General features: G+C 37.6%; 4 protein-coding genes and 2 non-coding genes across 6 annotated transcripts; 2 read left to right on the forward strand and 4 right to left on the reverse strand.

Moving 5' to 3' along the window:
* Positions 1-472: 472 nt before the first annotated feature.
* On the forward strand, positions 473-2,815 carry LOC133851992 (pentatricopeptide repeat-containing protein At1g09190). Its single transcript, XM_062288641.1, has one exon. It carries the CDS (start codon positions 891-893, stop codon positions 2,343-2,345), a length of 1,455 nt encoding a protein of 484 aa, XP_062144625.1. The 5' UTR covers positions 473-890; the 3' UTR covers positions 2,346-2,815.
* A 49-nt stretch (positions 2,816-2,864) lies between these two features.
* Positions 2,865-4,071, reverse strand: LOC133852667 (uncharacterized). The gene is made up of 5 exons (XM_062289432.1): positions 3,911-4,071; positions 3,827-3,855; positions 3,663-3,727; positions 3,295-3,520; positions 2,865-3,146 (listed from the first exon to the last, which is right to left on the reverse strand). The coding sequence occupies exons 1-5, from the start codon at positions 4,069-4,071 to the stop codon at positions 3,031-3,033; spliced, it is 597 nt and encodes a 198-aa protein (XP_062145416.1). The 3' UTR covers positions 2,865-3,030.
* A 514-nt stretch (positions 4,072-4,585) lies between these two features.
* Positions 4,586-4,658, reverse strand: TRNAA-AGC (transfer RNA alanine (anticodon AGC)). Its single transcript has one exon. It is a non-coding gene; the product is annotated as a tRNA-Ala (tRNA).
* A 2,180-nt stretch (positions 4,659-6,838) lies between these two features.
* LOC133852202 (GTP-binding protein SAR1B) lies at positions 6,839-9,592 on the reverse strand. Its single transcript, XM_062288904.1, has 3 exons — positions 9,377-9,592; positions 8,603-8,734; positions 6,839-7,449 (listed from the first exon to the last, which is right to left on the reverse strand). The coding sequence occupies exons 1-3, from the start codon at positions 9,503-9,505 to the stop codon at positions 7,129-7,131; spliced, it is 582 nt and encodes a 193-aa protein (XP_062144888.1). The 5' UTR covers positions 9,506-9,592; the 3' UTR covers positions 6,839-7,128.
* Positions 7,903-8,022, reverse strand: LOC133853108 (small nucleolar RNA snoR83). Its single transcript, XR_009896224.1, has one exon. It is a non-coding gene; the product is annotated as a small nucleolar RNA snoR83 (small nucleolar RNA).
* A 1,323-nt stretch (positions 9,593-10,915) lies between the features above and the next one.
* Positions 10,916-11,885, forward strand: LOC133851981 (large ribosomal subunit protein eL29z-like). Its single transcript, XM_062288621.1, has 2 exons — positions 10,916-11,086; positions 11,568-11,885. The coding sequence occupies exons 1-2, from the start codon at positions 10,985-10,987 to the stop codon at positions 11,649-11,651; spliced, it is 186 nt and encodes a 61-aa protein (XP_062144605.1). The 5' UTR covers positions 10,916-10,984; the 3' UTR covers positions 11,652-11,885.
* The last annotated feature ends 1,619 nt before the right edge of the window (positions 11,886-13,504 follow it).

A 13,504-nucleotide genomic window follows, 5' to 3' on the forward strand; every position in this document is an offset into this window, starting at 1 on the left:
ATTCATTAATGTGTCATGTCAGAATCAATATAATGATGACATGTGTCACTCTTACTAAAATTTATAAATATATAAAACTTAAAAATAAAAGGGAAAGAGGGTGGTGGCTTGGGGGAGGAGAGTGGCCACCAAGACCTTCTAGTGCAAAAATCGTAGTGGTAAAGTATAAATTACAGTGATTCTCTCCTTTTTTTTTTATTCTTTTATTTTGGGAGAACACTTCCATTTTTTATTTCTCAAAATCTTACGTTTTCATTTGTGGATCCTATAAGCTACAATTTTTTTTTTTTTTTTTTTTTTTTTTTTCAAGTATGGCCTCTCACCAAATCAACTCTTAATATTTACCCCTTTCAAAAGTATTTTTAAAACTCAAAACCCTTCTCAAATCTTTTACCAAACCGACCCTATGTATTGCTTTTGACACGTTATATCTATGATTCTATAGAGAATCCAAATGCCTGATTCACAGAATTGCTCCACGTTTATAATGATGCAATGGTGATGCCACTGATTTTCATCCTTGTGCATTTCTCCTTGCTGGAGATGCTGAGAGTAAGATTTGAGGCAACCTCATGCACATTTATTCCGACTCTCTTTTGTGGTGAAAGTCTGCATTAGATGGTGGATTTGGAGGAATGCAATCTTAACATCCATGACGCAGTGTGTTTGCGCAACAGAATCCAACAAAACGTCATCAGAAATTCAGAAGATGAACAAAGACACCGCTAATCCTAATAAACGGCATGTCGATCTGGTGCCAGAAGCTCCCAAAGCAACAGTTCTTGTCGTTTTAGGCACCCCATTTTCCGCCAGCCCACCGAACTTTTCAAATTTCAGTTAATTCTATAAAACCCATTTCTCTCTACCACTATCACTAGATTCACTATCACATGAGCAAAGCTTGCCGCGAGGTGGAGCGGCGAGTCCTCCGCCTCCTCCACGGCCACAAAACCCGAACCCAACTCCCTCAAATCCATGCCCACTTCCTCCGCCATGGCCTCGACCAATCCAACCAAGCCCTCGCGCACTTCGTCTCCGTTTGCGGGGCCCTTCACAAAATGGCTTACGCAAATCGCATCTTTTGCCGAACCCACAACCCAAATATCCTCCTCTTTAATTCCATGATTAAAGGGTATTCGCTACGTGGACCCTTTGAGCAATCCCTCCACTTGTTTTCCCGTTTGAAGAGTCGTGCCATTCGGCCTGATGCATATACGTTCGCGCCGTTGCTCAAGTCGTGTTCGGGTCTTTGTGATTTCAAACTCGGGCAAGGTGTTCACGCGGAGATCATTAGGGTCGGGTTTGAGCGTTTTAGTTCCATTCGGATTGGGATTGTTGAGTTGTACGTGACCTGTGAGCGAATGGAGGATGCTAAGAAAGTGTTCGATGCAATGTATCATCGAGATGTGGTTGTTTGGAATTTGATGATTCGAGGGTTTTGTGAGGTGGGTGACATTGATATGGGGTTATATTTTTTTAGGCAGATGAGTGAGCGGAGCATTGTTTCTTGGAACTCGATGATTTCTTCCTTAGCAAAGAGTGGGCGGGATAGTGAGGCTTTGGGACTTTTTAGTGAAATGCGGGACCATGGTTTTGAACCAGACGAGGCAACTGTGGTCATTGTGTTGCCTGTTTGTGCTCGTTTTGGGGACATTGATGTTGGGCAGTGGATACACTCTTACTCTATTTCTAGAGGGCTTCTGCAAGATGCTATTTCTGTGGGTAATTCACTTGTAGATTTTTATTGTAAATGTGGAAATTTGGAAATGGCATGGAATATTTTTAATGAAATGCCTTGCAAAAGTGTTGTTTCATGGAATGTGATGATCTCAGGTCTCGCATTTAATGGGAAAGGTGAGGTTGGGGTCAACTTGTTTGAGGAGATGATGAACAAAGGTGTGAGTCCTAATGGTTCAACTTTTATAGGCGTTTTAGCATGTTGTGTCCATACAGGCCTTGTGGAAAGAGGGCGGGAGTTGTTTGCTTCTATGACAGCGAATCACCAAATCCAGCCAAAAACTGAGCATTATGGGTGTATGGTTGATCTTCTTGGGCGTAGTGGATATGTGAGGGAGGCTCATGGCTTGATTAGAAGCATGCCCATGAAGTCAAATGCTTCTTTATGGGGTGCATTGCTCAGTGCTTGCCGTACTCATGGTGATGTAGAGCATGCAGAAGTTGCAGTTAAAGAGCTGATCAATCTTGAACCATGGAACTCTGGTAATTATGTGCTCTTGTCAAATATATATGCAGAAGAAGGGAGGTGGGATGAGGTTGAGAAGGTCAGAGTTTTAATGAGGGAAAAGTGTGTCAAGAAAGCACCAGGGCAGAGTGTTATTGGATGATTATTGAAATTTTGGTTTGACGAGAAAGTCCTTTTTCTTGACTGGTGTCCTAGATATATCACCTTTCCTTTGTTGTGAGACTTTCCATCTGCAACATGAATGAAGATATATAAGCTGGATGTTTATGGAATGACCTGCAGCAAAAGCAAAGGAGGCTGATTGCTTTGGGCATCTGCCTTGATCCTGGTCATATCTACGAAGAGGATGTTGAGATCACAGGAAAATCGGAGCATGAAGCAGAAAAAGGAAGCCAATTTGCTGATGGGGTAAGGGAACTTAAAACTAGGATTTTTATGGAGAGAATACACAAAGAAATATGTTTAGAGTAAAAGAATATCCCGCTCGGTGTATATCTTCCAGTCAGGTTTGAAATGAAAATATGGGGAATGAGAAAATGAGAATTTTATTGAAGTCAGCAAGAATTGATATAAATCTTCCTGTTAATTACTTTCTCTGTATTTGTTTTTGTACTTCTTTATAATAAAGCTCAAAGCCCAACGAAGCAATGCTTCTTAAATTGAATCATATATCAAAACAGCTCTGTTCCCTCTTCCCCCCCAACTTCTGTTTCTCCGTAGAAAAAAAAAAAAAAAAAAACTATTGGTAACATTCTTTCAAATGAAGTTCATCAAGCCAGCCATCAGATTTCATACGTTAACAACTTCTTAAATGCCACCTGAGGCTGTCATATAAGATAGAAACAACATGCAGTAATCAGCATGAATGTGTAGAAGCTGATCAAGTTTGGCAATCGGTGTGCATTGCTTGCTAGTCCAATATAGTCTCCCACATTGAAATTCCCTGCACAAAACAGAAACTTTTGTTATGAGTTGAAGACTTATTGACATAATCTGTCAATGAGAGAGAGAGAGAGAGAGAGAGAGAGAGAGAGAGAGAGAGAGAGAGAGAGGCTAATGTATTTTCTGAAGAAGCACTAACAAGAAGCTACCTCTTTGGGTGTTGTAGCTGCAGCCAGCATTTAGTGCATATCTAACTTCTGGCATGGTGGCCTTATTGTAGAATATGAAGTTTGATAATGCGTTTTCGATGCAATTGAGAACTTGTTGTGTCTCGGCCAGGCAAGGTCCATTGCAGAACAAGTCTGTAGCCCCAGGAGGTACATTAATGTTCCCACTCGGGTTCAATCTATACGCCTCATCACACCCAATATAGAGCTGTGCCCACATCCCAAAAAAAAAAACCAAAAAAGTAAGAAACAAAGATATTACAGTGGCTTTTAGCTTACAACAGAAGGTAAAAAAATGAAGTTAAATGTTCAGAAGTTTGTCACAACACACGAATATACTTCTCACTCACAAACTTATTGTTGAAACACAACAAAGCGTTTGCTACCATTTGCCCAGGGTTGTCCTCTGCATAACCTGTTGTCATAAGGAAATGAATAAGGATAAGAAAATGTATATGTAGTGTGAAGAAAGGATTGTTAACTTATTGTTGAAACACAACAAAGCGTTTGCTACCATTTGCCCAGGGTTGTCCTCTGCATAACCTGTTGTCGTAAGGATAAGAAAATGTATATATAGTGTGAAGAAAGGATTGTTAACCTGAGGAGAAGCAAAATGTGGCAATGGAAATTAGAGTGAGGATGAAGAATTTCTGCTTTGGCAAGATTGAGAATGCCATTGCAAGAGCTGTGAGGAAGAGGAAGAATTGGGTATAAAGATGAAGGGCTATTTAAACTGATATCAGTAACACAGTATGCCATTTTTTGATGCAGAAGAAGAAATGCAGTAATGAGAGCTGAAAGATTAGGCCACCACGTGGGTGATACAAAAGAGAAAATGAAGATAGGTTAGTTGGTAACTGTTGGGGAAAAATGGACTCAAAAAGAAAGAGTGAAGTTGGTGTGTAAGCCACCAACCAACTTGCAGTTGCTTTCAAACTTTTTGAGGGTTAGAACAGTTGAACAAGTCCTGGCCGGAGTTACATGTCCTTCTTAAAAGCCCCAAAATAGGAAAGAAAGAGGGAAGTTGGTGCGGCAGCCACCAACTTGGAGTTGCTTTCGAACTTTGTGTCTTAGAACTGAGAACTGAGTTTTGTCATCTTTTTAGTGGATTTGCTTCAGATATCCATCAGAGTTCATTGCTTAAGCTGTAAGGCTGTAAGCATTATCTATCCCTGAGAAAGAACGTAAATGTCCAAATGAAGAAATGAGGAAATAATTGGGTAGGAAAAAGTTGAAGGCCCAAAAGAGAGGAGGACAAAAGGGTGAATAAACATGGAGATGCGGGGTATCGATCCCCGTACCTCTCGCATGCTAAGCGAGCGCTCTACCATCTGAGCTACATCCCCTTATGCTTTACACCTTTTTGTTTTATTTAATGTACTTTCAACTCCATTATTCTCCCAACTAGTAATATTTGGACTTCCAAACTCTACTAAAAAGGATAAATACTAATAGCTACAGCCTACAAACCCATTTAATAGTTATAAAAAGCCAAAGCCACCGTTGGTGAGTAAAGACACAATTATGACCTGCAAAAAGAGTTTATGGGTTTTTTTTTTATTTTTTTATTTTTTTTAAGTAATAAACCAAAATGTATATAAATGTAAAATATTTAGCTCGCAAACGCTTTAAATACATTGTTTTATTTGGCTTCCACCTTTTTTATCTTTTTCGGAAGAATCATATTTAATCCAAAAGTTTTTGCCTGATTTGAAATTAGTCATTGAGATTTTAATTTGAAGGATAAAGTTCTTAAGTTAATGATTAAGTTTTAAATTGGTTTCTCTATTATTTTACTGTCAAAGTTATCGATTTTCTATTTGTCACGTGTGTCTCATTTGACACGCCAAGGTCTTTCTCAACGACAAAGTTAATGAATTTTCCTTTAACGTGCAAATCTAAGAGATTACGATGACAAAGAAGATGGTTTTGTTTTTGGAGTTTGGGTCTTTTGTTTTTTATGAATGATTTGACGCTTAATGATATGACTTGATATTAAGTATTGATATAAATACTAGCTTGTCAATTAAGACACATGTGACATATGACAAACCAGTCATTTTTTTATTTTTTATTTTTTAAGGAAAAGAGGTATAGGGACTTATTTAAAATCTAGACAAAACATAAAGATTATATTCTTGAAATTAAAAACCCAAAAAAAACTAAATTCAAATCATATAAAAAAATAGGGGCCAAATATGATTTTTCCCTCTCTTTTTCCTCATACAGAACTTTCAATATCTCCAGTATTTTATATTGATAGCCAAAATGCAGGTTTGGATGTAGAACTACTTGAATCTGATAATTATTAAGCACTAAATAATACACATGTTTATCTTATCAGAGGAGATTTTAAGGCACTTATTTGCAAGTCAGTCTGTTATTTTTCCCACCCGCATGAATCCATCCATCAAGTAGGTTCTTAGTGTATAAAAGGTATCCGATCAAGAGGCTTATTAGTTATTAAGGTTAATAAACCAATTGTAATAAGTATCATTACACCCAAAAGGGATGAATTAATGTACAAAATAGAGAAATTAAGAGCCAACTAGTTGAAGAACAGTAAACATGATTGGCAAAGATAGAGATGCCCAATAATTTTGTTGCCATGATTGTCAGCAATTCGAGCTAATAAATGTGAGAGAACTTCTATGGGGTTTAGTTTGTCCGAATAGATCTCGGACAGCCAACCTACTTATTTAGACAAGTGAGTCCTATATGAACTGTCTCTATCAATCTGAATAGCAAAAGGAATTTGAATTCTGCTAAGCATAAACCACATAGCAGATAAATTAAATGCTGAGTCACTATGTTAAATCATCTTATATGTCCAGTAATCCAGGAAAAGAATTTCACATCCCGGAGCGGCAATCACCATGATTGCCGTAATTGATTCAAGGCAGTCAGCAATAAAGCACAGATTCCTTTTTTTCTTCCACTCCTTCAACCACAAATGACATATGGACTTGAATTTTGGAACCAGGTAAAAAATGACGATTTGTGTTGGTTTTGGTCAGAGTTAAACCAGTAGTGGATTTTTGCTTGATCAGCATGATAAGCTATGAAACTGAAAAAGCTCCATACCGTTGGTTAGATCCACCCCAAATCTGCTCCTGCATTACCCTATTCTTATTCTTGGGGGCGAGGGTATAATGGATTGAGATCCTTGTTATTACACCGTCCGAATAATATTAAAGTTCGAGGTGCCTCAAAGAGGAGGTTGCAGGGTAACCGGCTCCAAAAGGTTAGTGCTACATTCTACACTGGCCGGAGCAGGTAAACCCTGTAATCCATCCCTATCTTAAACTAGTCAAAGTTCTGTGTCATTTGGACAACTCAATAACAGGAAAGATATGTTAGCTGCACAACAATTACACAACAATACTGATATGTCCATATTAACATTGTTGTGCAATTATTGTGTAAAAATTATGTAAATAACATATAACAGGAAAACCTAGTCCAATGCTAATATGCATCACATCGTAAAGAACCTGCCGTGCTTGCAATAAGTGCAAAAAGGAGGTTGAGCAGAATGTGAATGTCTAACTCATCATTCATCACATAAAAAAAATTGGGTTTGACTTGTCCTAGAATGCTCCTCTCCCCTTTCTGTCAGAGTACAAAACATCAATTTCTTTTCGCTCATCATAGAACAGAGTTATCTTTGTCGTTTGACCATAAACAAAAAATCAGAAACGAAACATGTGAAATATCTCCAACAGTAATTTTCGACCTGAAAACACGTCCAGCTCCAATTAGTACCAAATAACATATCGAAATAATAAGGTGCCAAATCTTCACTTCTGAAATCTACTACTTAATGTACTGAGACAGCCACTTGAAGCCTTCTCCATAACCCATTTTCCGGACAATACTACACATGAATACCTCAAGGGGGCGGACATCTGAGCCTGCCAGGGTTACTTTACCCTTGCCTGTGGTGAAGCTGGTCAGGCCCAGGTGGAAACGCAATTCTTCTTCTGAGGCAGCATATGGTATATCAATCTTGTTGCCAAGAATAAGAAATGGAACATTTGCCAAAGCCTCATCAGAGAGGAGAGCATCCAGCTCCTTTTTTGACTCAGCAAATCTCTCATTGTCATACGCATCCACTAAGTAGACAACCGCATCCACCTTCAGAACAAAGATGAAACGTATATAGGAATAGAGCATTAGTGAACAAGGAAATAGGGGCAAGAATCCTGCAGGGTTGTGGGGGAACACAGAATGATGAGCATAAATTGAAATATATTCCTTTGTTTGGCAACCAGGTAGCAACTTGCCAATTCCCAATCCAGAATCTCAAGAGATTCATTTTTTTTTCTTGCTTTGTAATTTAACACATGCAACTAGCAGGATCAGTGTTTCTTTACATTTCCCAAATGCAAAGTATTTTCATCCCCAGAAATTAAAGGCATCTGGTATTAGAAACAACTGCCAACAAACAAGGCCTAATCAAGAAAGAATAATTACCATATACGAAGGCAACGATCACTCACAAAATTATGAAATTATATATTTTACGCAAGAGATTTGCATGTAATATTCAACCTAGATAAATTTGGTAAAATGGCAAAGAGAACTGAATTATGTATGGCAAGATACTATTAGCAGACCTTTTAAGACAAAAAGGTGCTATCAGCGAACTCCCACAATCAATGTCTGCCTCCCATGAATCAGATAAACATTGAAAAGTTTGTCTGGGATTATGAAGGCAGAAGCATCCTATGATTAAGGCTCCGCAGGAAATAACACAAGCCTGAAAACAATTGCACAGGCCGCTGCGGTTGAATTGGGACAGCAAGCTCAATAATATGGATCAGAGATTTTCATCTAGCTACTAGAGAAAAAGATTGGGGGGGGGGGGGGGTTAATTCATGTAGATACATACAAGCAACCAACTTCTCATTTGCTTAGTATTTTGGTAAGAAGTTAATCAAATGAGTTGAACATACATTACAAAGGCTAAGTTTTCCATTCTAAACCAAAATATATAACATTTCCAATTTATGGCATATCCAATCATAACTCAAACTTTATCACTATTCACATCAAAGTGAATCTGGATCTATCTTACCAGTGAAAACTAGTCACAATAATTTAAATCATGTTTCCTATTGTTCGACCTTGAATCATACAATTGATTCTGAACGAATAACAAATATTAAAAATGCAAGTATTTTTTTTGTAAGTTAAAAAATACAAGTATTCTCAAGAGTAACCAAAAAAACAAAATAAATAAATAAATCAAGCATAATCACCATAATTGATAGACAGAGAAATCTACCTTGGCATAGTAATCTTTCCAAACCCTACGAGCTATCTGATGTCCTCCCAAATCAAAAGCCTTAAACTTGATTTTCCCAATACTCAACTCCTCTGATGTCGGATGCTGCGTTGGCTGGTGTTGAACTAATCTCTGCAATGACAATCAAATAAGCAAACTAAACAATACCCAGAGAAGAATATCAAGTCAATTGAAATAAAATTAAACGAAACCTTACCACCATCTTTGCTGAGAATAAAAAAGAATTGGGTTTTCCGCCTTAAATTTGGTTTTGTTTTTGTTTCCAAACGTTAAAAATCTCACATTAACAAATTCTAATAACCATTTTATGCCGAGCCTGCCGGAAATTTCCTTTTCTCTTTTTTCCACACTCTTCCTAATTTTCCTGCCTCTTCCAATCAACCAAGCAGACTTTCCAATGAAAACAGTTACCAAATTTACAAACTCCACCCCCCCACCCCCCCAATAAAAAAGAGAGAAAAAGGGCTAGCTCAAATCAGCTTCCAGTAGAGTCGAGCATGTAGCACTTACTACATAATTTTTAGTATACTCTCTGAGAATCTAACATCCAAATCACTTTGTCTTATTTCCTACATTTTCTCATCAACCAAACACACCATTTAATTACACCATTAAAAGCTCAATACCCAAAATTTCCAATACTATTTAAAAATCCATAAAACTCGAGTCGAATTCTTCTCTTTTCCCTTCTCAGTCAACCTAAACCCACCATTTAAATAAAAAACAAAATTAACCCAAAATTTTGAAAAGTACCTCATCTTTGAGCATATGAAGCAACGTCGTTTTGCCGGCATTATCGAGGCCCAAGAACAAGATCTTGGCCTCCTTTTGCCACAACCCCAGCGACGCTAGAACCCCGTAGAACCAATCGAACAAAAACATCGTTTTGCTAATACGACCCTCCCGAATCCCCTATATTTATCGCGACCGCCACCCGATTGAAACCAGAGAGAGAGAGAGTCGGGTTGGTATAGGAATGAATATATATGTTTATGTTTGATTTGGGATTGTTGTGGGGGGACGTGTTGACCGGTGACTGGCTGGGCCGGTTGGAGGTTTTGGGGTTGGTAGGGGACGAAGCTGAATTGGGGTAGGTGGACCGGGTTACCGGGTGTGGTGTCCTTTGGAGAATCTGGGCCGTTGACTGACAAATGCACGGTGTGGATGCTATTGTAAGATTTTTGGTGTTATGCGGTGCAAGAGAGAAATGTCTTTCGCACAATAATTACTTACGGAGGGGTGCTACACATACACCTCTCATCCATCCTTCATCCTTCATTTACAATAAAAAAATTGATTTTAAATAAAAGAGGTGGACAAAGAGGAGATGAGGGGAGAATTTTTAGCATTTTCCTTACTTACGAGTCTAGAGATATGAGGTGGATCTTATGTAGGACTCATGTGATGGGACCTACCACGTGGAATCTACCTTATATCTCTATACATAACAGTTGAGAGAAATATTTGGTGTCTCACTTTCATCTCACTTCTATTTTACTATTGTCTACGTGGACCAATAATGTGAGAGATATTAAAAAGGCTGTAGTGAGACTCTGATTTTTTAACAAAATTATTAATTTACATAGATAAGAGTGGGATGAAAGTGGGACATTAAGCATTTTTCAGTGTGATACGTGAATTTTTTTGGAAGAAGGCACAATGACGTGGCAGACAGTGGTTAGTGGAGAAGCTTCCTTTTAAAATTTGGGTAAATGTCTAATAAATTTTTGAGTTGGAGCGTTATTTGAATTCGAATTTCTCACTTTTTAAAAGTAAGTATTCAGTGCGTAACTTTTTCGCAAATTTGAAATAGATCATTCAGCCATTTTTTCACCTATTTTTCTAACCATCGTTAATGCCACTAGCATAAAATAATATTATTTTATTTAATTATTAATTTAAAAACTTAATATATATATATATACACACATTTTTAAAAAAAAGTCAGAAAAGTGGGGGTGGTTGCCACTTGGGGCCGTGCGGCCACCCCCAACGACCGAGGGTAGCTGCGCGGCCACTCCCGGAGTTTGGGGTGGCCTTCGAACCAACTCTAGATTCATCTAGCAGCCACCCTCGCTCATTGGAGAGTGGCCGCGCAACTACCTCGGGTCCCTGGGGCGCTCACGCGGGCCAAGGGGGACCGGCAGCCACCCCACTTCCCTGCTTTATTTTCTTTTTTCTTTTTCTTTTTCTTTTTGTTTTTTTTTAAAAAAAATAATATTTTAAGTTTTTAAATTAATAATTAAATAAAAATAATATTATTTTATGCCGACATAGCAAAAAAGCATTCTCTGTACCAATTAGCATTCTTCATAAGCCCTAAAACTCTACCATCGCAGAGCTGCCGAGAGACACGGAGAGATGGCGAAATCGAAGAACCACACGGCCCACAACCAGTCCTACAAGGCACACAAGAACGGCATCAAGAAACCCAGAAGGCACAGGCACATTTCCACCAAAGGCGTATGCTCTTTTTTTCTCTTATCAATTGTTTGGCTGCTGAGAAAACATAGGAAAAGAAAAGAAACGAAAAAAAGCGAAATTCTTAATTTTGTGTCTTTATTTATAATTGTTTCAATTTATAATTGTTTTTCATTATATTCAGATTTCGTTATATTTATGTCTTCTGTTGTTTTGGGCACTTGGGTATTGAAAATATTTGCAAAAGAAAAGAAAAGAAAGGAAAAAAAACCCAACTCAACCAGATCATGCCAAGTAGCTGAATTGGCTTAATTTTATATGAGCATTAAAAAAAAAAAAATTGAAACTTTGTTTAGACTCTCCTTGCAACTAAACAAAGTTTCAATTTTTTTTTTTAAATTTTTACCACATTCATTTAGCCTGGGTTTTACCTTATCGAAATGTAGCCTGGGTTTTATTAGTTATTTTATAATTTCATTAATGAGTTTTGACGACTGTGATTGAACTTTATTATACGTTGTAGATGGATCCGAAGTTTTTGAGAAACCAGAGGTATGCAAGGAAGCACAACAAGAAGGACGGTGGTTCTGCAACTGAGGAAGAGTAAATTAATGATGGTTGGGACAATATCTTGTTGGAGTTTAGATTAGTTAATTTAATTTCCATGTTTTTATCTTGAAGTTTACTTCGTCTTTTTCTGAATTATTGACTACGTGGGTGAGTAACTTTTTTGTGTCCAAGATTAATACTACATCTTGCTGTAGGATTTATCTCCAGAATGTTATTTGCTTGCAATTAGCAGCATTGCCTTTTGAATTTTAATAATTTCTATCATGTTGAAGGATTTGTGGGTTTTACGCATTTTAAATATAACCAGTTTTGCTTGGGTTTGAATCTTATGAGAAGATGAGTCACCCCCTCAAATAGCCAATGCACAACAAGAAGCTATGCATGATCATTTTCCAATCTAGAGGACTGGAAAAGCCTGCAAAGAAATTTGGTCTATTTCTTCCTAGTTCCACTATGCAGCTTAATCTTCAGTTAATCCTTAGCCAATTTAAGTAGCTTGCTAAAATTTATAGTTAATTAAATTGTTCTGAATCACTTTGATTTAAAGTTGAGACCAAGACGTAGTTGGCTAAATTTTGTTCCATTTCTATTGATCTGGCTTGCATTAATTCAGCAAACATATGACCCAAGTTCTTTCACTAAATTCAGCTGCATTGGATATAGGGTTGCAGGTGCTTCTTAAAGTGTGTTCAAAAGTTTGTGATTCAATCACAATTTATCTTGAAAATACTTCCTAGTATATGGACGCCAGTCAGCATGAACTGGTTAGGGGCATCAGCTGCTCTTAGACAGGCAGTTTCATAGAAAAATTCCTTCATAAAATTCACCTGTTTTCAACTCGATTGCCATGGTTGTCTGTATGGATGTACACCCTTTTAGCTTTTGTCTACATGTAAAGAATGGAGAAGCAGTATACGTTGTTGTCCTGGTGAAAGTAATCATTTGAAATGGAAGCCTTGTTCTCATAATATGCTCTACTTTTTCAGACAGATAATTCCTTACAATTGAAGCACCATAAAAGTCATTCCCCCGACAAAGATGCTTTGTGCTTCACTTTGACCACCATGTAGCCACTTGAACCTCTGATACTCTAAGTTCCAAATCTAGATTCATTAATTTTGTAGTGTTTCCCTTATCATGAAGCTTGTTATGGTGCGGATTTAGATATCGTCTAATGAAGCTATCCTATTACATTGCAATGAATAGTCTCATGTGAGAGGTTGCTCGGACCCTACTTGCTCGGGCTCCACCTGCTTGAATTGCCTTGAAACTTGTCCGAGCAGGTAGAGCTCGGACAACCTTTTACATGAGGCAATGTGGCAACCTCGTAGCATTAGATTCTGGTCTAGTGATTAACTTAACCGACACATTTCTAATCTAGACTTTGGCATCCTTTGATTTGACTATTTTCTCTTTTCGTTGGAGAGATTGGTTTTAAATTGCAGAGATCTCTTTTCTTTATGGTGCAATATTCTCAGAATCCATCTATAGAAACAACAGGATGATGCTCAGGATGTCATGTCAACAGCATGACCCTGCGCATAATACATCTAAGTACTAAGATAAGCCATGTTATCTCAGAATTTAAGAATGTAGTAGTGGCCTTAAGTAACTCCAATTTATAGAAAATGCTCTCTTGCTATCTTTTGGAAAATACCCTTTGCTTCTATCGTATTTTGTCAATATTCTGTTACTTGTCTCGTGATGATCTGCATGTTTAATCGTGTTTATTAAATTATTTTAGAAAAAATACACATACTTCTCTCAAACTACCACTTCATTGTATGTGCCTCTAAATTACTAATTGTGTCAATGTCCTCTCTTAAATTACCAAAAAATGTCGGATATAAAACAAACCGGTTTGTAGAAGATTATTTGAATCCATCACTT

The sequence above is a fragment of the Alnus glutinosa genome, chromosome 12 (genome assembly GCF_958979055.1).
Source record: "Alnus glutinosa chromosome 12, dhAlnGlut1.1, whole genome shotgun sequence".
NCBI classification, from domain to species: domain Eukaryota; kingdom Viridiplantae; phylum Streptophyta; class Magnoliopsida; order Fagales; family Betulaceae; genus Alnus; species Alnus glutinosa.